A 27,650-nucleotide genomic window follows, 5' to 3' on the forward strand; every position below is an offset into this window, starting at 1 on the left:
TTAAGAACCATCTCTTTATCAAAAGATGATAGAAATCTAACTATAACTGATCTAGGATAGTTTTTGATAGAGTTAGTATTAGCTATAGATCTATGTGCTCTTTCGATACCAAAAGAGAATGCTTCTGGTAAGTCTAAAGTTTTAGGGAGCCATGTTGTTAAAAAAGAAGTAATATTGTTACCTTCAATATTTTCTGGCAGTCCAAAAATCCTAATGTTATTGCGCCTAGATCTATTTTCCAGGTCATCCATCTTTGTTTGTAAATGTGTATTTTGTTTCAGCAGAAACTCAATGTTGATTTCCTCTTCTTGGATTCTATTTTCCATGTCATTCACAGCTTCTTCTATGCCTGTCATCTGGATCTTCTGTTGTTGCAGGTCTATATGTAACAAGTCTATTTGTTTTGTAGTTTTTTCTATGAAGGTATCAATTTTAGTATCCATTTTATCCATCTTAGCAGTAAGTTGCTGGATTATAGTTATCAGAGACTGAAGTTCTTTCTTGATGCTGGAGTTTTGAGAATTTGTCTTACTGGAACTCATTTCAGACTGATAAACTGACAGGAAAATTCCCAAAGTGATTTCTGACAGGAATATTGTTAAAATTTCCTTTCTTTTTTAGATATAGTTCAAGAACTATATAAAACAAACATATTTAGAAAGAAAATTACTTCAGTAATTAATTCCTATCAGTGTAATGAAATTGGTGGAGCTGAAGAAATCTGCTGCTATCCTGTGTTCATCCTTGGCCACGCCCCCTCTACAAAATCTACTTTTGATGACTACGATAAGGTGTTAGTGTTATAAAATACCTTTCTGTTTCATAAACATCATTAGGTGTTCACTGCTTTCTCTGGCTATATCAGTGTAACCATCTACTGCTCGCACTGTTATACTGTGATATTCAGTTCATTTTCTTCTAGTAATTTCACACTGTTTCACTAAGGTACAGGCAATGTGTTGGCATACACTGCCACAGTGTCTGGAATTCTGTACATCTCCTAGGAGACAGAGTCATAGATAGACTGATACATGGATACATAAATACATAAATGCACACATGTATGTATGCACACATACATACATACAGATATACAAAGACAAACAGATAACTAAATTATATATTCATTTCAAAAGAAAGGGAAAGTAATATGTTTCTTATCTAACTAACAAATGTAAAATAGGAGTATTTGTGACTGCTAGGTCTCATCAGATATGGTGTGATTAAGATGAAATAACTCAATTTACACACACACACACTTACATAATTTAACACTGATGCAGATAATTGGTTATTTGACAGACATGCCATACAGTGATACATAGACCAATAAATAATCCAGTCATAGACATGCAAACTGGAAATATATAATAATTTGATGCATCTAGCAAGGATGTGTTTAGTGACGTCACTGTTCATAGGCAACTAGGTCTTCTTCCTTTTCTAATTGTATATACAGAATCAGACCAATGACTTATCCTCGCACAAACAAACAAGCTGGGATAATAATCCCTTGAGTAACCTAACAATGCAGGTAGCTCAGCACCTTTTGAAAAGGTATTTACATGGTATTTAGTTTTCCCATTTTTGGTATTACTCTATTATCTATTGTTAGCTTTGTAATTAATTTCTGTTTGTTTTGTTCATTTACTGTAGCTTTTATCCCCAGGACTCCATTGAAAATGGGCTCCTAGTGGCCCAATGGACAATCCTGGCAACAAACTGCAAATAAATAAATAAAGTAGCTTATCCCCACACTGACATACTGACTGGAGGTGTTAACCCTTGATTCACTTAACTGATGATATACCAGATGAGTTGACCTAATAAAGTAGATCCCTTTAAATTAATAAGTGAAATATCCTAAGAAGCAGCAAGTTATGAGGAAGTAATATAAAGGCAAAAATAACAGAAACATGGAAACTAAGTATAATAGTTAGATGTGGTAGTCACTGTTAAGCATACCTTTCAACTGTACATATTTTTGCAGAATGTACAAATTTTTGTCTCATATTTTTGGTCCCTTTTTAATAAAATTGTGGTTTTTCAGGCATATCATTGGCAAATTGTTAAAGACTGAACTCAGAAAATAATGACAGGCATTTGAGTTGAAGACTTCATGCCCTTCAGAAAATCCATGCTAATGTAAAACTTGTTATTCTATCAACTTTCTAAGTTTGTAAGAGCACTATTTAAAAATTGTCCCTATTTTTGGGCCTTTGTCCCCCTATTATTCATGGCTTTGTCCAGTTTTTTGTTCTAAGAGGTTGAGAGGTATGTTGTTAAGTCCATGTTACAGTGAGTGGAAGTTTTGTATAAATTAATTATTCACACTTTTTCTGTCCCTCCGTGATTTGATATTCTTAAGCAACACAGTAACAATGCCATCCCTGATGCTGATGTCATGGTTAGTTACAGCATATTATTCATAAGAGAATTCCCCTATTATCTCAGGTCTTGACACGTATTTTATTCATTCTAAATTTCCTTAAATTTTTACCTGCTGATATAAAAATGCAAGTTCATAGCTTACTATCAATATATCAATATATCTCTCATAGAATGCATTACAACTGTATTACTTTGAATATCTGATTTTATTCTTGCTGTTCACTTGTTCACATTTTAAACAGTCAGGTCTGGACACTGGAAGCTTTCTTGGTAGACAGAAGCTAAATACACAGAAAACTAACTTCAAGTGAAATTTCATAGCTATGAAGCTAGCCTCCAAATATGAGTTTTTTTTTAAGTAGGACTTCAATAAAGCAGTGTTGAGTACCACAAAGACTAAATGGGATATCTGAAACTGCAATGTTTATGATATGAACATATCTTAAGGACCCACCCCCATGTAGTAAATTGGACACAATAAAGTAAACCTGAAATGCTATAATTAACATCGCTAAGTAAGGATGTACAATGTGCAGAGACATGCAGATAGATAAGCCTTACCATAGTTAAATGAGCAGCTATTTAATAGACATAGTTCATGACCCATTCCCATTAGGTCATGCTGGTGGGAGCACGTATGATATGATTATCCAGATTAAGTACTTCCTTTGCATAGATACATCTGCTAGGCAGGGGTTGCATAAAGTAGTCCATGTCATTTCAACTTCCTATATGTCCCACAGTGCATTGGGTAATGCATATCAATGAAATGTATTGGCCTTTAAAAGGTAATTTTCAACATTGAAATGTATTGGCCTTTAAAAGGTAATTTTCAACATGATTAGAGAATGTGAAAAACATTTGTTTTTCTTATGCACTAGTTCACTAAATTTTGTTTTAAGTTAAACACACTAGTGTAAAATGAAAATTAAGATTACGTATTTCATATAATGACCAACACCATACCATTCACTTCCCTAAATAAATGTACAGAAAGACCAGTAAATGATCTTTCTGGACATATGAAACAATAATATGTTCCTTTTTGATGAATACAGAATGGATTGACTTATTTTGCACTGCTGTTTGCTTTTCCAGTTATGTGTTTTCTAGTGTTCTTCTCAGGCCTTAGCAATATAATGTAGCATTTCGGGAGAAATATTGAACACAGTAACCCAGCACTTGATGCCAAGATAGCAAATACCTCCACAGCAACCATGTACTTTCCTTGAGTGCTCAGGTAAGCAGGGATGAAAGACGTCCAAACACTGAGAAAAATGAACATACTAATGGTGATAATTTGGGCTTCATTAAAAGTATCTGGTAGTTTTCTTGCTAAGAATGCCAGTAGAAAACACAGCATTGCCAAAAGTCCCATGTATCCCAGCATGCAGGCAAAGGCTACAGATGACCCCTCCTGGCATTCAGCTATAATCTTTCCAGGTTTTATTTTAATATTGTCATTAGGAAAGGGTGGCTGCGTAGATAACCAGGCAGTACATATTATAATCTGGCCCAGGGAACATAAGATGATCACTAATCCTGGTGTTTTCATCCCAACCCACTTTTTCATGAAGCTGTTGTTGTTGGTAGCAGTGAAAGCAACAATGACTGTGATTGTTTTAGCCATTATGCAGGAGATACTGAAAGTAAAAATGGAACCAAAAGCAACTTGTTGTATTGCACAGGTTACTGTTTCTGGGTGACCAATAAATAACAAGGAACAGAGGAAGCAGAGGAAGAGCAAAAGCAACAGCAGATAACTCAGGTCCTGGTTGTTGGCCTTGATGACTGGTGTGTCTCGAAACCTGATAAAGATGCAGAAAACAGAAGCAGTGATGGCAGAAGAGCAGATACTGACAACAGCCAATGATGCACCAAATGGTTCCTTGTATGACAAGAACTCAACAGTTTTTTGAACACATTTGCTTTGTTCACTGGTTGGCCATTCATTATCTGGACACTCTATGCAGTCATTACTGTCTGGAAGAGGAAAAAAATAAGCAAATCATTGCTGTGCTAAGTCTGCTTATCAATCCACATGTACAAGTGATTGTCTCTGACATCATATTTGGGCTTCATTCACATTCTATATATATATATAATTATATACATATATGCAAACACACACAGTTTAATATCAAAATCTTGCACCTGCATTGTGCAAGTGTTCAGATTCCCAAACAGGAATGTCAGAAATCAAATAAACAAACAAAAACAAGACCAAATGAGATATTTTGGAAAAGTCAACATCTCAGAAATGTTGACTTTACCAAAAATACCACACTTCCGCTCAAGAGTAACAAACGTTTTTGCAGGGGGCAAGCTCCCCTGCACCCCTATACCCCCTGCTACTTATATATACAAACTCAGAGATCTCACTACAGCAAGGGAAAGGGTACATTTCCCGAGCCCCACTGTAGTGCAATTTGCATTCAAAATGTTGAATTTACAACAGAGAATCCTTGTGTGCATTCGCAGTTGAGTTCAACATTTTTTTTCGTTATTTGCAAATGTCGAATTAGGGCATTTGGTCTTTCCAATTCTGCCAAAGATCGATCGCTCTTTTGATAGTAAACTCATGCATATAATATACATTTATAGATACAAATATTTAGATACAAACATATACACACACATTTGCACATATACATGCACACACACACACACACACACACACACACACACACACACACACACACACACACACACACACACACACACACACACACACACACATGCACGCACACACACACACACACACACACACACACACACACACACACACACATGTGCAAAATACCCCCCCTCACCTTTTTTACCCATGGTAGCGCTTGTTTAGATGGTAGAGTGGTTGGAAATGTTGCATTCGCTGTTTTGTATGACATTTCAACCATTTGCCACTGAGATATTCAACATTGGGTTGGGAGGGTGGCCTAATGGTTAAGGTGTTTGCCTTACAAACACAAGGTGCAGGGTTTGAATCTCACAAGGGATAATTGGCTAGGCTTAAAATGGCTCGCAATGGCAGTTAGCTTAGTACTAATCTATGAACCTATTACAACTTGGCGTTACACCTGTTCGAGATGACTGTGAAGTGAAATATATCCACTTAGCTTTGCAAGTACAAGGCAAACAATTTCTCTCTCTTCTCCTTCAAAGTAGCCAAACAGTGGAACCTTTTACCCCAGAATATCTTAAAAAACACAGATCATCATCGCTTCAAAAAACTCCTAAAGGAATACATTACTGAACAATGGCTATGCTCTTGTAATACTCCTGGCTAGTTTCTCATGCCTGCGATCAAATGTTTTCTGTTCTGCTATCTTCTTGTCTTACTGCTACCAAATGAAAATACCACAATGGTTTTTAGTTATATATCTAATGAGTTTCATATTACTGTATGTAATAAGGCTTAAGAAATGTAATGTTTTCTGTTTTACATTCACCTTTTTGTAAATTGTGATTGTTGGCAATTGGCAGACTTTGTGTATATTGTTTGTAAATCTTTTAAAAATGTTTGTAATCTTTGTGTACTATTGTTATGGAGCTTATCTCCCTGGGACTCTACTGAAAATGGGCCACTTGCCTGGTTAACAAATGTAAAATAAATAAAATTCTAAGTCTTCTGGATAAACCAGATTTTAGTAATGAAAGTCTGTGCCCATCCATTGGAAGAGCAGTTTTAACAGCTAGTAATGACTGTTTCAGTCATTTTTTGGATATTTTCTTGTGGTGATTGTGAAGATGGTGCAGTGTGTCTGGGTTGTGTTTTCTTTTAAAAAATGTAAAAGCAAAGAAGCAGTTTGGGTAAAAATCAGCATAGCATTTTAAAATGGCAAGCATATCACTGTGAAGCTTGCATACTGCATAGTTTGAAAAAGAAAACATTCAACATATGCCTTGTCAGCTGATTGGGTATGAGAATGCTGATGTCAGACATCTGTATAGGTTAGGGTCAGATGGGAAGAAACAACAGGTGACTATCCAAAATCTGAGACAGAAATAGCAACCCAGGCCAGGGACAATCACAAGGCCATCTTTATGCTAAGTCTGTAATCTTAAAAGTGTTGTTCAGCAGTGCAATGAGCACTAAAGCTAAAGCTATTCCAAACATGGTGGCCAATAAATTTTGGTCCAACTTCGCTTCCATCACCCCCAAATATTTCTCAGAAAATATCAGAAACTAATGCGTACCCAGATATCACACAGGACTAAGTCCTAAAAGCTTTCTCAAAAGGAAAGAATATTGCATCTATGGATCCCGACAATATTCCTGGATGTATTCTGAATAGCATGAAGCTCAACCTATCCCTGCCCCTCAAAACATTGTTCATCCTTAACATCCAAATTGGCTTTGTACCTAGCAAATTGAGGGCAGCAATAGTGATATCCCTGCATAAGGGGTGGTTATTCATAGACCTGGGCAACTAATGACCCATAAGTCTTACTAGCTTTGTATATAAAGCCATGGAAAGACTTATGTACTTACACAATAAGGATATAGGAAACCTTCAAACACTGGATCCACCTAGTCTGGTTTCATCAAAAGCAGGTCATGCTCACTTAACCTAGTGATCTTCTTCGAAAAAATCACCAAAGCAATAGTTGAAGGCAAGATTGTATTCATCACCTACCTAGACCTGTCCAAAGCTTTTGACACAATACCACACTCAGATAATGTGTTAAAGCTTGCTAAATTAGGTATAACCCCCCCCCCCCACATCACCTGCTGGCTTACTAAATGGTTCACAGATAAGACACAGGAAGTCAAGGTAGGGGAAGCTACCTCCACAAAAAGACAAGTTGCTGGTGGAGTCCCACAGGGCTTAGTGCTGGGATCACTCATGTTTGGCATCTACTTCTCAGAAGTCCAAGCAAATTCCAAGGATCTTTGGTTGACTAAAATTACAGATGACTGCAAGCTTGGAGCAGTCACTGAATCCCCAAAAGAATCAGTCATTAACCAGGACAGCTTGCCCTAAAAATAACTGTTGCCAAAGTTATAGTTAAAAGTTAAATATCAAAAAGTGCACTATTTATCCTTTGGGAAACTGACTGACACAGGAAATGTCTGCCCCCCTTTTTTTAAACAAGAAACCTCTTTTAAACCATCACTTTTGACATAAGCAATCATATATTTATATAAACTAAAACAGACCATGCCGACACAATCCTAGTTGCACGTATTTTACATTACAAACCATACTGACACACTCCCAGTTGCAAACATTATATATAACTTATAAAATAAACCCTTAAGAGTTGATCCTGCAGTTAGAGATTTGGGAACACACATAGACAGTGACCTATCATTCAAACAGCAAGTGTCTACTGTTGTAAAGACATGCTTCTGTATTGCTCAATTTATGAGCAAAGGGATAGCATCTCAGTAGAGAGATACAATTGTCCACAGTACTCGGCTCTTATCAGGCCAGTTGAGTATAATACTGTAGAACCAAACAAAGCACAGCACAGCAACTGAAGAGTACAAACTTTAATAACAGTTAAGCACTTTCTTCCCACTTCAAGGGACTTCCTCAGAGCAATCCATACATCCCCACCCAGCCTTTAAATAACAATTCAGTTAAACAATTAACTAATTAATTAGTTAAGCAAACAATTAAAGAGCATCATTTATAAATATGTTAATAAATAAAAATGTAAAATACATGAAATATTTATATACTATGAAAAATGTATATGTATAAAACATGTTCAATCCTATAAAATTCCTCAATTTTAAAACACATGTAATGGCAGTGGCTTCATTAATGCCTGGGTACTCAGTTGCGTTTAAACGCAATTGCCATTTTAACTCTTATATATCTATGTGTATATCCAGACTTCTTCCCTGGGAGTCCTTAACAATTTGCTGGATTACCAAAAACTTAAATTCATGGTCCCTATACTCTCTTATATGCCTGCTTAAGGCATTGGTCATCCTACTGTGTCTCATATCCAGTAGATGTTCAGCATTCTGTTCTTAAAATGCCTACTGGTTTTTCCTACATAGAATATGGGACATTGCTGACACTTCGCTACATACACTACATTGAGGCTGCAACAATTATAATGCTCATTAATAAATATAGATGTGTCATTTAACTTGTACTGGTCACCTGTTTCCAATATATATGGACAGAATGTACACATTCTGCACTTAAAATTCCCTTTACTGCTATGATTAAATACATTGCTTACATAATCAACTGTCTCCAAAATGTTCTTAAATGATCTATCTTTTTTGTAAACTATAGTTGGCAATTTACCTACTGTCTGTCCAACATTTTGGTCATAATTCAAAATTTCCCAATTATTTCAAATGTCTACCACATTACAGGTGTCCAGGTTAAATGTTGTAATAACGCCCACAGAATAGTCATTATTCATACCAACTTCCCTTACACTGTGTGACATTACACTTAATCCATCCCCACCTGCTAAAATTGGCTTATAAAAGCCAGTCTTACACTTTTAACTTCTTCACTTATTTTATTTAACAATTCATATGGATACCCTCTTTTACTGAAAAGCTGTTTAATAAAAAGCAATTCATTAACAAATTCATTATCCATGGTAACAATCCTTTCACAAATTATTTTTTTCTGATGGGCCGGGTGTCAGCTATTATATTCCAAGTAGGAATTTGAGAAGGTGGGCTTACTATAAATGGCTGACTTCAACTTTTTTTCTCCTTTATTAAATGTCAAATCCACATCTAAATAAGTAATGTGTGTTCCACTATAAGTATATATGAATTTTTAAAAATTCACTGTAGTATTTATGTATTCAAAAAATTGTTTAAGCTCAAATTCAGTACCCTTCCATACAACAAATAGGTCGTCCAAAAGCCTGGTATAATACTGAATCTTACTTGAATACGGCCCTTCCATTATATACTGCTGTTCCCAAAAGGACATAACAAAGTTAGCAAAAATGGGAGTGCATGCTGCCCCCATTGCAACTCCTGTTAGCTGTTTATAGTATTGTCCTTCAAAATAAATGTAATTGTTTTTTAGGACAATCTTCATAAGGGTGACATACTGAGAAGTGATCTCAGAGATGAGATTACATCAGCAGCAGCGTAAGCCTTCCCAACAGCTTAACCAGATCAACGATGGAGTGAGATGGTCCAAGGGGCTGAGGAGTAAAGAATAGCAGCTCCATTTTTCTGGGAAACCTACAGAGAATATGTTGTTCAGGGGGCCAGACCGAATAATGGGAGAAGCAGGAGTCGGCGGCGAAACAACTGATAGACATGGCCTTGCACTAATGAACACTGTAAGTGCTAATAGTGATTATATAGCCTTTAGTTGTGATGATGGACAGGCACAAGTGACCAATGGCTGTGAGTTTAACAATGAGACTGATGTTTCAAATAATTTTGAAGGTATGTTTAGCAACAAAGAAAATGTGCTTTTACCAAGTGATTCTATTGTGGAAGTTAATGGCAATGTGATTATTCATGATGTTTTGGGTAATATATGTTCAGATTTAGATGTAGCCATTAATTCCATTGATAATTTTGATGAAATGGCAACTGCGTTTGAACCTTGCATAATATTGAATGAAGCTCAGGATTTTAAAGTCTATAATTACTCGGACAGAATAGTAGGTGTAGAGCATGCTAATCTCTTGGCAAAAAGTTTCACCTTTGTTCCCGGTAGGAGGGGGAAAATAGCTGACGCATTAATAGACCTTAAGTGCTTTACTCGAAAACTTAATTTAAAAGTATGGTTTAATAATAGTGGGCCTACTCTGGATGTACAGGGAAGTAGGCTTAAAAAACCTAGTGTATGTAACCCTCCCATGAACAATTTGATAAGAATATATGAGAAAATATGTGAAAAGGAGATTAGGCAGGCATACAAACAAAATGATAATAATAAATATTTTAGTAACCATACAAAGGATGAGGAGAAATTGTTAATGGATTTAGCCAGGGATGGTAGTATTTGCATAATGAAGCCTGATAAGGGTAATGGAGTGGTCATTATGCATAAGAGGGATTACCTAAATGGAATGAATGTTATATTAATGGATGGAACATATGAAGAGGTATTGTTGAATGAAATACATATATCATATAAGAAAATAGACCTATATTTGGATGATATGTTGTATCAAGGACAAATACATGAAGATGAGCATAGATATATGATAAATCAACACCCTATGGTATCTAATATATTTGGGATACCCAAGATCCATAAATGACTCAATAACCCTAAGTTTAGACCAATAGTGGACAGAAAGCGGTGAAAAAATTGCTTCATTAGTAAATTCCTGGATTTTCATCTACTAAAAGGGATGATGTTTTTTCCCTATATAATAAGGAGATTCTTGACAATTTTTTAGAAAGGTTGGATAAGTTAATATTAGATGAAAATATTATTATGGTTACTATTGACATTTTAACCTATTTTCTGTTATTCCTCACCATGAAGGTTGTGAATGGTTAGAGACCCAGTTAATTAAGACAGGTATATATGATCAGGATGACATAAATATGTATGTCACCATTATGGAGGATGTCCTAAAAACAATTACATTTATTTTGCAGGACAATACTATAAACAGCTAACAGGAGTTGCAATGGGGGCAGCATGCACCCCCATTTTTGCTAACTATGTTATGCCCTTTTGGGAACAGCAGTATGTAATGGAAGGGGCATATTCAAGTAAGATTCAATATTATATTAAGTTTTTGGATGACCTATTTGTTGTATGGAAGGGTACTGAATTTGATCTTAAACAATTTTTTGAATACATAAATACTACAGTGATTTTTTTTTTTAATTCACATACACTTATAGTGGAACACACATTACTTATTTAGATGTGGATTTGACATTTAATAAAGGAGAAAAAAGTTGAAGTCAGCCATTTATAGGAAGCCCGCCTTCTAAAATTCCTACTTGGAATACAATAGCTGGCACCCAGCCCATCAGAAAAAATAAATTGTGAAAGGGCAGATGGTATGGGCTACCAGGATGGTTACCATGGATAATGAATTTGTTAATGAATTGCTTTTAATTAAACAGCTTTTCAGATGAATTGTTAACTAAAATAAGTGAAGAAGTTAAACAAAAGCGTAAGACTGGCTTTTATAAGCGAATTTTAGCAGGTGGGGATGGATTAAGTGTAATGTCACACAGTGTAAGGGAAGGTGGTATGAATAATGACTGTTCTATGAGTTTTATTACAATGTTTAACCTGGACAGCTGTAATGTGGTAGACATTCAAAATAACTGGAAAATTTTGAATTATGACCAAAATGTAGGACAGAGAGTAGGTAAATTGCCAACTATAGTTTACAAGAAGGATAGATCATTTAAGAACATTTTGGAGACAGTTGGTTATGTAAGCAATGTATTCAATCATAGACATAAAGGGAATTTTAAGTGCAAGATGTGCACATTCTGCCCATATATATTGGAAACAGTTAAATGACACATCTATGGGCCAGATTCAGGAAGGCTTACACAGAGTTCAAGAGTAGTGTAAGCCTCCGTGTAAGCCTCCTGATTCAGGAACAGCCCAAATCTTCGTGTAAGACACAGCTAACACGTCTCTTACACGGACTGGGCGTGGAAATGCTCAATACCTCATTTGCAGCTTAAAGGTATGCAAATGAGGTATTTGAGCGATCCACGAAGCAGAAACCAGTCCGTGTAACGGACGTGTTAGCTGCAGAAATGTACTCAGCTGACAACTGAGTACATTTCTGCAAAATTAAAAACGGAGCTATGTCAGCTCCAAATAAAGGGTGCATATGTTTCATTAAGCATGCCAATGGCCAAATATGTGGACATTGGCATGAAAAAGTGTTGCAAAAATAAGTTATATAACTTTTTTTTTTCCACGGGATTTTTGTGTTTAACTGCAGCGCACACCCGTGCAAACGGGGTGCGCTACCTAAAACTGAAAACCGAAGCTTATAAGCCCACAATTGTGGGATTTATGTATTACATTGAATGTCAATGGAGGGACTTGCAGACCAAAACAATATGGCCTCCGTTTAGTGGTTGTCAAGGGGGGGAAGCTCCGTGTAAGACATGTAACTAAGCATTACTAGGCAATCCTATGTAAAAAAGGGTTACAATACTGAATCACACTGCCACATAGGTAATGAGCACTTTCTGAGTAGTGTAAGAGTTAGAGAAGGGGGAGGAACAGAGTAAGAGGTAGGTGACATCACGGGGGGGAGGATAGTAATAAATGTACCAGATTGGAGGGCAATGTAAGGTAACAGATGACAGACAGACATCAGGGAGGGAGGTGTGTCCCAACAGAACACTAGGAAAGTCAAGAAATTGAGGGTATACGCTATCCCTACACTCAAAGTTTCTTGATATACGTGCATCTTGCGCGTGTAAGGCAGGTTCAACATGTGGGGCGTGTTGCAAACCGTTTACAACAGTTTGCAGGCGTGCACGTGTGTAAGGCAGTGTGTGCGCGTTTTAGCATGAATCAGCCTAGCTAACATCGTGTAAGGATGTGTGCGCAGCGTGTAACACCGTGTAAGGATGTGTCTTGGCGTGTTTAAGTGACTGTAAGCTTGTGTAAGCTGGTGTGCACATTGCTCCCCCCAGGAAACAGAGAGGAAACAGGAAACAACTAAAATCCAGGTAAACTGCCAGAGGATACTACAGGAGTTAATTGGTGGAAACAATTAGAAGCAGGCAATTACACAGGCAGACTAGAAGCCCAACCCAGCACTTAAAACACTGCAAGGAGCAGTGCAGGCTGTTTCTCACAACAGATACTGCCAGAAACTAAGCTATCAGAATTGAAAACTGAAAAAAGCTGAACTCAGAGCAGAAATGCTAGGGGCTGCCATAGCTATTATAGTCAGGCATAGGTGAATTGCTGAGGGTGGTGACAATGCAGATGCTGACAGACAACCCAGAGTGAGGAGAAGGAGAAGAGTATACAGGCCCAGGGTCACCTACCATGGGTTACATGAGCTGGAGATAGTAGAGCGCTATAGAGTGGACAGAGAGCTCCTGCAGCAGATTGTTGAGCTGTGCAGGCCACGCCTCACACACAGAACCAACAGAGGGGAGCCCATCCCAGTGGAAACCAAGGTATGTGTTGGCCTAAGAATACTAGCAACAGGTACTTTCCAGAGACCAACTGGCGATATGATGGGGATATCACAGGCATCAGCCTCCAGGGTACTGCACCAGTTCCTGGATGCCATGTCACCACATGTCAGTGATCATATATATGTCCCTAATGACCGTGAGGTTGTGGCCAGCAATATCGTCTCTTCCAGCAAATAGCGGGATACCCTGAGGTGCTGGGTGCAATAGACTGCACGCACATATGCATCAAAGCACCAGCCGGTGAGCGGGGTAGAGCCTACATTAACCGCAAGGGATACCCCTCCATCAACTGCCAGGTCGTGTGTGATGCCCAGGGCATAATAATGAATGTGTGTGCTGGCTGCCCTGGGAGCTACCACGATTCCCACATCTGGCATCTGACGCAGCTGTACCAATCATTTGCCAATGGGGACTTCCCACACGGACACCTAGTGGGGGATGCAGGTTATGCACTTGAGCCGTGGCTGATGACACCCATCAGAAATGCACACACACCTGAACAGGAACGCCATAATGAGGCACACGCATAAACACGTACTATCATAGAGCATGTGTTTGGGCTGCTCAAGTCACGGTTCCGGTGTCTGGACACGTCTGGTGGAGCTTTGCAGTACACACCAACTACATGTACCCAAATGATCATGATATGTGCTATGCTACATAATATGATCCTGCGGAAACAGCTGCAGCAGGACCAGCACAGGGCTGGGCCAAACATCCCCCCACCATTGCCAAGGCCACCACAGGCAGGGGGTGACTCGGAGGAGGAACAATCTGACCTTGTCCCAGTAGGCAGAAGGAGGCGTGCCCAGTATGCCCTGGCCTTGGCAAAGAGGCAACGCATAGCACATACGCTTGGTCAGTAGGAAGACTGGGACTGATACCCACTCTGACTCACTCATACAGTAACAGGGATGCCTAACATGACACGACCTGCTTCCAAACGTACAGGGAGTGTAGTATGTGTATCCGACAGAGGTGGCCCTGCAGCACCACCTGAGGCATGAATGCCATGTGTTAAGTAATGTAATATCATGTACAATATGCACACCTGAGGACCCCAACTAACATCCATATCCACGCATATGACCCTGCGGAAACAGCTGCACGTCATACAGTGATGTACATGTGCAAAAACATGGAACAAGATACAAAATGAGGGTGACTAGCAATAAATAGCATGGATAACCACACACCCATGTTTGTACCACAACAAGAAGCAACATGGAATAGCCATGGTCAAAACCAATGGCTAAAACCGACTACTACTATATAGCTTGCTGCAGACCACTGTCCTAATAGCAGGAACTGCCCCAGGCCTATGTCCATAGGTTCATAGGTTCATACTAGGCTATCTGCCCTAGGGCATTAATAAGCCTAGCCCAGAGTTTTGTGGCTTCTGCCACCCCTGCAAGTTGATGGATAATATGCCCATTATTTTGCTGTGCCTCTGTCAAGCAGTGATACTGAGGTTATCCCTGGGGTATACCTGCAATCTCCCATCCATTGGTCAAGATCTCACTTGAACAAAGCCAGTGAGGTGCTCAGCCTCACATGTACCAGGATGTTGTTCCACAGCATATGGACTCTCTGGGTGATGAATCTGTCCCTCCAGCACATCCTATTAATATCTGTGTTGAGGTTTAGGTCTCCTGCCCTTGTAGTTCTGATGGATGTAGAGGTCTTGAGGTGAAGCATGTTCATTAATTCTGGGTTGGACATAGCCTTGTATGTCAGGCACAGGTCACCTCTGAGCAGACAGTAAGCGACTGAATACAGCTGGAATTTCTTCAGTCGGGCAGCATAAGAAATATGTTTGAGACCCTTTCACCTCCTGTCGAGGAATTTGTGGGCCCATCCAATCTGAATGGGGCATTGTATGCAATCATTGGTCTGATGAGTGATGAGTACAGGGGAACAATGACCTCCCTTGATCTAGATGTGAATCACTGCATGATGAGGTGGCCAATGTAGAAGGCCTTCCAAACTACCCTGGCAATGTGAGTGTCAAACAAAGGTCACTGTCAACCTGGGTGCCCAGGTCCCTGATAACCTACGTTGTGCTTAGAGGATTGCCACCTAGATGGGAAGTAGTGGTAACCTTGTTCTTCCTGAAGGGTATGGCTATGCATTGTTTAGTGTTTAATGTAAGGCCATGGCTGTGGCACCAGTTATCCGTGTCTATGAGACCCTTCTGAAGGATGTCTGTGTCAGATGGGTTTCCAACTATGCTTCCCAGTTTGCAGTCATCTTCAAACTTTGTCAGCCATAATCCTCCTGTGTTTGCTCGTACTTCTGAAAAGTAGATACTGAACAAATGTGGGCCCAGGACTGAGCCCTGTGGGACACCACTTGTGACAGCTCTGGAGTGTGAACTGGCACCAGCAACTTTGACCCTGTGTGTTCCGTCACTTAGCCAGTTTGCAACCCATGCTGTGATGTATGGGTTCACAATTAAGCTGGTGATGTTTTCAATGATACCTGAGTGGGGTATTGTGTCGAAAGCCTTTGCCAGGTCAAGGTAGGCTGTGTGGACTGCCTTGCCCACGTCAATGGCCTGGGTGAGTGTTTTGAAAAGTCAACCAAGTTTAAAAGGCATGATCTGCCCTTGACAAAGCCAAACTGGATTGGATCCAATGTCTGCAAGTCCCCTATGTCTTCATTTAGAATTCCCATTATGATCCTCTCCATAGCTTAGCAGAACAGGCTTGTCAAGCTGATGGGATGGTAGTTTCTGGGGTTGGTGGAGGCACCTCCTTTGTGAAGTGGGTCCACCATTGCTGTATGCCACTCCTTGGGAACATATCCTGAGATGAGGCTAAGATTAAACAGCTGCCCTAACTGCGGGTGTAATTACTCATTGAGTTCATGGAGCACACAACTGGGGACACCATCTGGTCCCATGGATAAAGTGTTTTCTGCCTTGGATTGAGCAGTTCCCACCCCAGCAGTGGAGATGTTTCGGGGGCTACAATCCTCTGGTGTACATACCCCTCCAGTTCAGGGGAGGGGAGAAATCTGCACTGAACCTGTCAGCCAGTATGTTGCCAATGTCTGTAGGTGCAGTGATATCAACATCATTCTGAACTAAGTCTGAGCATATCTGGGAGTTCCCTCCCAGGTTTCAAACATAGGTAAAAAAGGCCTCATGATTGTCCCAGGAGTCCTGAGTGGGTTTACTCTCAAAACATGCCTCGGATGATTGTATAGGGGAACCCAGTGTTTTACTCACAATGAGCAGGGGTGTCTTCCCCCCCTACGGATTACGCTCTATCTCGTAGTAGCTCCTTCCTTGTGTTGTACAGCTTGTTTATGGCTAGGGTCCACCAGACTGGATGCTTGCCTGTGGTACAAAGAGTCTTTTTTTTTGGGATTGCCTGAACCATGCAGTCCTGGAGGTGCTGGTAGAAGGCATTTCTAAGTGATACAGTGGCTTGGGTAATGGTGTCCGCTGGCCTGGGGGCCTTGAAAGAGACCACACCAGTCCTCAGAAATGTGAAGTCGGCATTTGAGAAGGTCTTCACCGTTTCTTTTCCCATCTGGGGTGTGGGTGGGATGTGGACTCCCACTGAGAGTAGTCCATGATCTGATCTCACCAATGATGGGTATACATCTGGTGTTGAACAGTGTGACCCCATGTTCGTGATGATGTGTTCTAGTATGTTGCCTCCACTTGAGGGGATTGGGACCAGTTGTTCCATGGCATTTCAGTGTATGAACTCTTGGAACCTTTGTGTTAGAGTGTTGTGGCATGATTAGTGATCCCAGTCTATATGTGGATAGTTGGAATCACCCAGTAGGATGGTGTTTGGAGATCCACACCCTTCAGTGTTTGCAGGATAGCTGTGTGAGGTACCTGAGTTTGAGCGGGTGGCATGTAACATGCTACAAACTGCAGAGCAGTCTTGCCTACGGTCACTGGCACCTGGATGGTCTCCGATGCATCGTGTGTTGCCACCAACCATGAGGTGAGGGTGTCCTTGATGAATATGGACACCCACCATCCTTCTTGGTGTTGTCGGGATGCTGGTGCCGGAATGCATGATATGAGGTAACACCCGATAGTGCCGGGGTGCTGTCAGAAGCTGTGAACCAGGTTTCAGGCACAGCACAGACATCAATGTGCTACATACTGAGAAGGGCATAGAGTGTGTGCAGCTTGAGGTTGAGACCTTGGGCATTGAGCAGCATTACTCTTAGTGTCTTTCCTTTACTGTGTTCTAGGGTGGTAGGTGTAGAATCTGAATCTTGCATAAAAAGGCACAATGGGGTGGCAAGAGCATCATCTGAAATCCGGAAGCCCAGGGTGACAGGTGCAAGCCGTCCCTTGCAAATCACCGTGGCCTGTCCAGCATGTCATCCCAGGCAGACAGACATTGGACCCCTTAGAATGACACCATAGTCTAAGCAAAATACTACAGCTGATCATCTTGTCTCTGTTTATGTGGCATCATACTTGGTGAAGGTAGGATACTGCCGAAGGTCAGGGTCATACCTGCCTGGCCTACATAATCAGAGGGATCCTCTATGTCTCTTTCCATGTAGTCCAGGGAGGTACATCTCAGGTCGTTCACACCAGCATGGATTATGACTGGGTCAGACCTGTACTTGCAGTTTAGTGACCTGAGTGCTTGCATTATGTGGTGGATTCCAGTGCCCGATAGGCAGCTTACTGTGACCTCCTCTGTACCTGATCTGGTGAGTGGGACATCAGTGTGTCTGACTATGGAGTCACCTATGACAAGTGTGTCTGGCATTGTGTTTGGCCTTAAGGGCTGTGACTGTTTGGCACACCGACTCTGTGGTCAATGTGTTGCATGTGCTGTGCCCTGTGGAGGCAGTTGTGTGAGTGTCTGCTGTGGTGGCCACTGCCATTCTGGTAGACTTCTGATCAGAGCCTCCGAGAGTGTCTCTGTGTGTCTATGTGTATGATCTTAAGTTGTGACAGTGCCATGTGAGACTGGATTAAAGATGTGTGTGTGGTTACCTTCACCTCTCTCTGGTCTTGCTAGTCCTATGTTGAGAGAGCTCAGCCTCCACTTTGGCTATATAGTTGCATCTCTCACATGTATGTGTGTTTTATGGCAGAAGGAGAGGGTTGTCAGTGTACATGAGGCAAGTGTAACAGTGCCTCAATATTCCCAGGTTCACCAGCTGAGCAGGAGAGGACACTAGCAACTGATCCCTAGACATGCTAGAAGGAATAGACAAAACAATGTTGGAATACAGGGAGATATCAAGCCCCCAAGCCACATCATACTGTTTGATTGACAATAGCTACACATACACCGGTGTTTCATAGTGTCATAGTGTACTACTAGGCTATCTGCCCTAGTGCATGTATAAGCCTAGCCATAGTGATGTGGCTATTGCCACCCCTTATAGTGGTAATAAGTGTACAGAATAGATTCTGAATATTGTGCCTCTGACTTAGTAGTGACACATTATGACCCCTTACGTAATTGAATAACATGACTGTGTCTCTGTCTAGTCTGTGCCTCCGTCTCATATGCAGTTGTCCAGATGTCTCCTGAAGAGAGTCAGTGAGGGACTCTGTCAAACATGAACTGGGATACTCTGCTAGAGTGTGAGATGCCTCTGAGTTATGACTCTGTCCCTCCAGCATGTCCTATACATGTATGTGCTGAGGTTCAAATACTCAGCTCTCATGGCTCTGGTGGATTTGGATTGCTTGCAGTGGAGCATGTCCACCAAATCCTGATTGGACATGGTCTTGTATGTCAGGCATAGGTCACCTGTAAGTATGCGGTATGACACTGAACAAAGCTGGACTTCCTCTATTCTGGAAGCATATGACATGTGTTGAAGAACCCTGATCTTCATGGTAGGTACTTTTCGGGTGCAAAGGTGCAAAAGGCAGGATCTGCCCTGTACAAAGCTGAACTAGGTGGGAACAAGGGTCCGTGGGTCAGTAATGTGTCTGTGTAAGAGCTCCATGACTCCTCCCATATCTTTGCAGACAAGGCTGGTTAAGCCTGTGTGGTGGTAGTTGCCATGGTCTGTGGAGGCATCTCCTTTGTGGAGTGGGACCACTGTTGCCGTATGCCAGTGTTCAGGTACATATCCTGTAGCAAGACTAAGGTTAAATAGCAGTTGTATATATGGGTCCAGCCCCTTCTGGAGTTCACATAGCATGCAACTGGAGATACCAGCAGGTCCCATGGATGCTGTGTACTTGTCTTTGCTGAGTGTGGCTCTCACATGGACATCCAAGATGACAGTGAGGTTACATACAGCAGTGATAACTATCTTGTTTTGGGGGTGAGGGAGGGGTAAATCGCACTGAAGCTGTCCGCCGGAATGTTGCCAATATCTGTCAGGTCACTGGAATATATGTTGTTGTGTACCAACTCTGAGCATATCCGAGGGTTCACAACCAGGTGTCTGACATAACTGAAGAAAGCAGTGTGGTTACCTTCATTGTCTTTGGTGATTTATGTCCCCAAGTTGACCTTGCATGTCTTTATGAGATAATGTAGCTTTCTACTAGTGCTGATCACAGCTGTCTTCCCTTTTGGAGATGTAGCTCTGTCTTGCATTAGTAACCCTCATCTGTCATACAGTTTGTTTATGGCTGGGGTCCACCAGACAGGACACTTTCCCTTTGTGGAGAGGGTCCTGTTTTCAGTTGTGATTGTATGGTCCATGCTGTCTGACATCTAGCTAAGGGAGGTCATTCTGGTTCTGCAGTTATCTTTCATCAGCATTAGAAATGACCACAACAGCCCCTGTGGGTGTACCTCATGCACACACATCCAGCACCTGTAAAGTCCACAACAGTACCTCACCAGGAGTATGACAGAGCTGGAACACATGTAATGTGTAGTCTGATTAAACAGAGTGCAGCTCCACACACTGCCATGCTGTCCACCCAGATGCAAGCTGTGCCTGATGTAGAAAGCCATGTCCAAGCTGGAATCAATGCACATGCTGCACCTTGTACAATCTGAATGGCAGGGAGCTATGCACATGAGGGACCTGAACCCCAGCACTGACATATATAGGACAGGCTGTACTGCATTATCCAAAACACAGAAGCCACCCCACACATGAGTAAACTACCAGTACAGGTTGTCCATAGAGACACTGGTTGAGTCCCCTCAACAGGAATCCTAATGAGTGGATGGGAGATGGGAGGTTTACCCTGGGTATCAATGTTATGTCACAGGTAGACAGAGGCACAGTATACTAAACAAGACATATGACATGGCAAACTACGCTTACAATGTGTTGATGGACAAACACATTCTCCGACTAGCATTAGGTCAAGATACCTCTTGAACACAGCCAGCAAGGTGCTCTGCCTCAAATGGACCAGGATTGTATTCCACAGCATAGGAGTCTCCGGTGATAACTCCATCCCTCCAACATGTCCAACATACATCCCTGCTAAGGTGTAAGTCACCTGCACTAGTGGTTCAGGTGGATCTTCTGAGTCTGAGGTGGAGCATGTCCATTAATCTCTGTTTGGACATGGCCTCGCATGTCAGGCACATGTCACCTCTAAGCAGACGGTATGTGAGTGAATAGAGTGTGAGTGTCTTCAATCTGGCAGCATATGACAGCTGTTGGGGTTCCTTGATCCTTTAGGTGGGGGACAGTCAGGGTGTCTCCAATTGCTGCAGATGTTGGGTGAGATACAGCCAGAATAGGGCATTCGACTCGATCACCGGTCTGATAAGTGAAGAGTACAGGAGAACAATGACCCACTAGATCTGGATGTGAATCCCATCCTGATCAGGTGGGCAATGTAGAAGGTCTTCCTAGCCACTTTAGCAATGTGAGTCTCAGAAGAATGGCGACTGTCAACCTGGGTCCCCAGGTCCATGATAACCTCCTCTGTGCTTAGAGGATTGCCACCTATATGGTAGCTTGGGGTCACCTTGCTTTTCCTGAAGGGTATGTCTACACATGTTGTGCACTTTGACTTCAGGCCATGGCCCTGGCACCAGCTATCAGTTACTGTGAGTCCCTTCTGAAGGATATCTGTGTGTGATGCACTGTCCACTATGGTGCCCAGTGTGCAGTCATCTGCTAACATTGTCATCCAAAGTCCTCCCATGTTGGCCTGTACTTCTGGGAAGTACATGACAAACAATGGGGCCAAGGACTGAGCCCTGTGTGACACCACCTGTGACCAGCCTGGAGTCTAACATAGTGCCAGCAACTCTAACCCTGTGGGTCCCGTCCTTAAGCCAGTTTGCAACCCATCTTGTGACATATGGGTTTACATTTCAGTTGTTAGGGTTTTCCACAATACCTGAGTGGGGTATTGTGTTGAAAGTGTTTGCAAGGCCAAGGTAGGCTGTATGGACTGCCTTTCCCCAACAATGGCCTAAGTGACCAATTTGAAGATGTCAACCCAGTACAAAAGGCATGATCTGCCCCTGACCAAGCCAAAATGGGATGGGTACAATGTCTGCATGTCCCCTATATCTTTGTTTATGAGCTCAATTATGATCCTCTCCATAGATTTGCAGACTACACTTGTTAAGCTTATGGGGCAGCAATTAACAGGGTCTGTAGAGGCACTGCCTTTGTGCAGATGTGCACAACTGGACCCTAACCAGGCTGTTGTGCACACTATGGAAATGTAAAGCAGTGATAGGACTAAAGCCCAGGATACTGACCACCACAGTGAAAGTACTGAAACACTACACTAGACAGTGCTACAGTGTTAGGTCAGTATGAGCGGATGTTGACAATTGTGTGCAAAGTATCCCATGCAAAACCTGCAGGCACAGTATACTCCCTTTCGGACAGTAACTACACAACATGGCACAGAACACACAACCATAAACTGGAGGTATTTGTTGAAGGTCACACTCATCCACAAATGTGATGGGCTGCAGAGTTCAACATATGTAAAGCCCACACTGGGCATGCTCACACACTTAGATAAATGAGACATCTTTCACACAACATGCCATGGGAAGGCTGAACTGGGCATGCTCACACACTTGGTCCAAATGTTACCCCTAGCAAATGTGAAAACACACCAGAGGATGCTCATCCCCCTTTCTAGACACTGATCATGTAAGCACCCTATAAGTATATTGGAGAAAAGGATTCTCTCAGTAATCCGAATAGCGCCGTGCTAATGCGTCCGTCTATAGTGTCATAACATAGTTAGGTAGGGGTTTGAATCCAGCAGGTGGCAAGTGTGTGTGTAAGTGTGTATGAAAGAAACATCCCTTTTGGCAACTGGGAAAACACACCACAGGATGATCAGTAATGCGAATAGCGCGCTGTGCTAATGCGTCCGTCTCTAGTGTCTTAACATAGTTAGGTAGGGGTTTGAATCCAGCAGGTGGCAAGTGTGTGTGAAGGGGTGTAAGTGTGTATGAAAGAAACATCCCTTTTGGCAACTGGGAAAACACACCACAGGATGATCATTCCACTTTCTAAACTCTGATGATGTCAGCACCCTATAAGTATATCAGGGGAAAGGTAATCCCCCAGTAATGCGAATAGCGCGCTGCGCTAATGCGTCCGTCTCTAGTGTCTTAACATAGTTAGGTAGGGGTTTGAATCCAGCAGGTGGCAAGTGTGTGTAAAGGGGGGTACGTGTGTATGAAAGAAACATCCCTTTTGGCAACTGGGAAAACACACCACAGGATGATCATTCCACTTTCTAAACTCTGATGATGTCAGCACCCTATAAGTATATCAGGGGAAAGGAAATTCCCCAGTAATGCGAATAGCGCGCTGTGCTAATGTGTCCATCTCTAGTATCTTAACATAGTTAGGTAGGGGTTTGAATCCAGCAGGTGGCAAGTGTGTGTGTGAAGGGGGGTAAGTATGTATGATTGATATATCCCTTTTGGCAACTGGGAAAACACACTACAGGATGCACATACCCCTTTCTAAACGATATCACAATTATGTATGGCTTTTGATTACAGACATGCCATGTGTGTTGTGCACACACAGAATGCCCATGTGTGTGGGTTGTCCCTCACAATAATGCATGACATTGATTACACCGGTTATGGCAATGAACACATGATGTATGTGTGTGCCAAATACACATATGTACCTGTGACTTTCAATAGTTACCATGTGTGATGCCTGCCACATGTGAATACATGGTATTTGCACAGGGTAACATTATGACCGTGGTCTTCTGTGCAGATGCTGCATGTGGGATGTGTATATACAGTGTGAGATGTAGATGCTATCAGCCTAGTAGTGAGGGATGCACACCTGGTCTGGGGCATAAAGTCTACATGTTGTTGATGTACAGGAGCTGCATGTTCTCACCTGTTGTGGGAGTGGTAAGACAGTATTCCATAGCAATGCAGTGACTGCATGCTAAGAACCATTCAGCTAGGGTGTTGTAGCTACACTTATTCATTAGCATTCAGTAATTTGTCAGAATCCCTGGTGAGGGTCTGATGCCAACCAAGGTCAGGGGTCTACCAGCCTGTGTCACTTGCTCAGTGATCCCTTCCATGTTCCCTATCATGTATCCCAGTGAGCGACATCCCACATCAGCTGTGGTGGCATGGACAATGACTGAGTCATATGTGTCCATGCATCTGACTGACTTGTATGTTGTTGTTACAGTTTGGCCATGTGTTTCCATCTCATACATGTGATGTACATCAATGGGTAGGGGATAGGGTTGACTGTGTACATGTGGCAGCTGTGACATTACTACATGACACACATATTCCACAACTGTACCATAGAGGTGACTGACAACTGACCTTTGCACATGCTACCGGAGTATTGAGATTACATTGGTGATTGACAGCACATAGGGCCAATGGTGAAAAAGAGACATAGGTCCATAGGTTCGTACAGGGATATCTGCCCAGGGCATGTATCCACCTAGCCAGAATGTGTGTGCCTTTCAACATGCATTGTGAATCTGTCTTGCTATGCCCTTTTCCAAGGTTAGTATACTGTGCCTCTTTCTCACAGTGACACATAAGTGATACCCAGGGTAACCCTACAATGTCACATCCAGTCATTAATATCGCTCTTGAAGATAGTCACTGAGTCAGTCTGCCTAACCTCTATTGGGATAATAATCAGGAATGAAGGGAGCCTCTGAGTTGTGAATGTGCCCCTCCACCATGTCCTATGTATATCACTCCTGAGGTTCAAGTATTTCCAGCGTGTATCCTGGTGGGATCTGGATATTCTGAGATGCAGCATGGCCATTAAGTGAGGGTATGACCTGGCCTTCTATGTCAGGCACAGATTGCCTATGAAGAGGCAGTATGTCACTGAGTAGAGCTGCTGCTACTTTAACCAGTCAGTATGTGGCATCTGTTTGAGCACTTTGATCCCCTTGTCGAGGTACATATGTGGTAGCTCCAGTTGCTGCAGGTGTCTGGTAAGGTGCATGCCGACAGGTTCATCATAGTCAATTATGGGCATGATGAGGGATGAGTAAAGGGGCACAATGTCCTCCCTGGCCTACATGTGGATCCCATGATGATGTGGCCCATATAACATGCTTACCTAACCACTTTGTCCATGTTGTTGTCAAATGGTAGAATGCTATCAACCTCGTACCCCAAGGTCCATAATTCCTTGGTCTGCACTTACTGGATTAACACATATGTGGTACGTTGTGGTCACTTAGTGTTTGACAAAGGGGATGACTATACTCTTTCTGTCATTCACGTTGAGGCCATGGCTGTGGCACAAGTCGTGTGTTTGCAAGAGTCCCTTTTGGAGGATGCGTGTGTTAGCTGGTGAGTTGATTATGGTGTTCGGTCTGCAGTCACCTGCGACTTGCTGAGCCACAGTACTTCCATGTTGGCCTGTACCTATGACAAATATATAATGAACATGACAGCTCCTAGGGCTGTGCCTTGTGGGACACCACTTGTACCAGGTTGGAGGCTGACATGGCTCCAGCAATTCTACCATGTGTGTTCTGCCCTTGAGCCACTGTGCAATACCCATAGTGACATAGGGGTTAATATGTACACTGGTGAGCTTCCTAGAATGCACAAGTGGGGTATTGTATCCAAGGCTTATGCAAGGTCCAGGTAGGCTGTGTGGACCTCCTACCCCTTGACAGTGGCCTTGGTGACTGTTTCAAAGAAATCAAACAGGTTTGATAGGCAGGATTTGCCATTGACAAAGCCAAACTGTGTATGGTGACATGTCTGTAGGTCCACAATATCTAGATATGTGAGGTTCATGATGATCCTTGCCATAGCTTTGCAGACAAAGCTAGTCAGACATATGGGGCGAGTAGTGTCCAGGATCCGTGACGGCACCACCTGAATGTTGAGGGACCACTGTTGCTGTATGCCACTCTCTGGCCACATATCGTGTATTAAGGCTGGGATTGAACAGTGGTGTTATGTCTGGGTGTAGCTCTTCTTGTGGTTCATGTAGGACACAGCCTGGGACACTGTCTGGTCCCATTGATGCAGTGTTTATTGCTTTGGGAAGGGCATCTCTTACCTGAGCATCTGTGATGTCAGGTGGGGAAGCACTGTGCTGCGAGACATATTTGCCCTTTTGGTGTGGTGGGGAGAGAAGGCAGCATTGAACCTGTCCACTAGGATGATGGCAATGTCTGTGTGTTTTATATTTTGTGTGACATATTGGATTACCTCTGAGCATATCTGGGTAGTACCACCCAGGTTACTAACATAACTACAGGCAGCCTTGTGATTATCCTCAGTGGCTTGTGGAATCCTCTCTCAAAGATGGCCTTAGACAATCATATGGGTGCCTGTAGTTGTCTTCCAATACTCATCAGTGGTGCCTTCACATTTTGGGAGGTTGTTGTATCATGTAGTGGCGTCATCCTTCTATTGTATAGTGTGTTTATGGCTGGTGTCCGGCGCCCAGGACATCTGCCTTTGGAGAATTGGGTCATGCTTTCATATGTGGCTTCATGATCCATGCATTCCTGAATGTGTCCACAGAATGCCTCTATACAGGTATCTGCAGTCTGGTCCATATTTTCAACAGGCCTTGGGCCTTTGAAGGTTTCCACATCATTTATGAGGGGTGTGCACTTGCTTGACATGAGCTGTTGACAGGCGTGCAGCCCTCCAGACAGAGCAAGGTGAGGGTCACAGTCAGCTACCTGTTGGGTGATAGAATGTGCCACATAACACAGGCACACAGGTCACTCCACAGCAAGTACAGCTATGAGGCAGACATTGTCCATGCTGGTGCAAACAACCTGAGGCGTACCTCCCTGGACCACATGGAAAGAGACACAGAGGAGCTCTTACAGCACCCTCTCAAACTCAGGACTCCCACACAGCCTTCATGCTGACACAGGAGAGTTTAGATTACTCTGCAAACACCATCATACTGGGTGATGCCAGCTACCCAAACATAGACTGTGAACATTACACAAGCCACAATACCCAAGCTCTAAGGTTCCCATTGATCAGACATTCTTTGGCTATGGAACAGGTAACCAACCTTCCCACAAGAGGGGCAGATATACTAGAGCTGATCTTTACAAACATGAGTACAAACTGCTCACCACTGGGAGTATATCCCTCATTGTTGCAATCAAACCATATACTAATCACACTGGAGTTCTGGATCCCCCACATATCAAACCTCCAACACATCGATGTGTGTGTGTGGGAAATGTCCCTATTAGCAACTGTGACAGTATCGTACAGGATGCAGATCCCCCTTTTGAAACACTGATGATGTCAGGACTGTATAACTATATCACCTGTAGTAAAGTCCTCCAGTAATTTGCATAGTGTGCTCTGCTAATGCATCTTTCTTCAGTGTCATAACGTAGTTAGGTAGGGGTTTGAATCCTGCAAAGGGAATGTATGTGTGTTAGTATGAGTGTGGTTTATGTGTGTGCACTATGCTGGGAGGGTTAACTGCCTTTTGCCAACTGGGAGAACACACTACAGGGTGCACATCCCTCCTCCTACACACAGATGATGTCAGCACCCTCTAAGTACAGCATTAGTAAAGATTTCTCCAACTACTGCAAATAGCACACTCTGCTAATGTGTCTGTTTCTACTGTCATTGCACAGTTAGGTATGGGTTTGAATCTTGCAAATGGAAAGTATGTGTTTTACTGTTGGTGGGGTTAGTGTGTGTGCACAATGATGGGGTGGGATGTGGCTTTTGCCACATGGGGCTATACACTGCAGGGT

At 42.3% G+C, this 27,650-nt stretch overlaps 1 protein-coding gene across 1 annotated transcript in view; it reads right to left on the minus strand.

Annotated features, from left to right (window-relative positions):
• Window positions 1–3,460: 3,460 nt before the first annotated feature.
• The window catches only part of LOC122814121 (extracellular calcium-sensing receptor-like), a 135,938-nt gene continuing 111,748 nt past the window's right edge, over window positions 3,461–27,650 (minus strand). The window contains exon 6 of the mRNA XM_044086737.1: window positions 3,461–4,374. Coding sequence (XP_043942672.1) covers window positions 3,461–4,374 — 914 coding nt within the window. The remainder of the gene's footprint in view (window positions 4,375–27,650) is intronic.

This window comes from Protopterus annectens, chromosome 10.part0, assembly GCF_019279795.1.
Source record: "Protopterus annectens isolate FY-2018-M chromosome 10.part0, PAN1.0, whole genome shotgun sequence".
NCBI classification, from domain to species: domain Eukaryota; kingdom Metazoa; phylum Chordata; order Ceratodontiformes; family Protopteridae; genus Protopterus; species Protopterus annectens.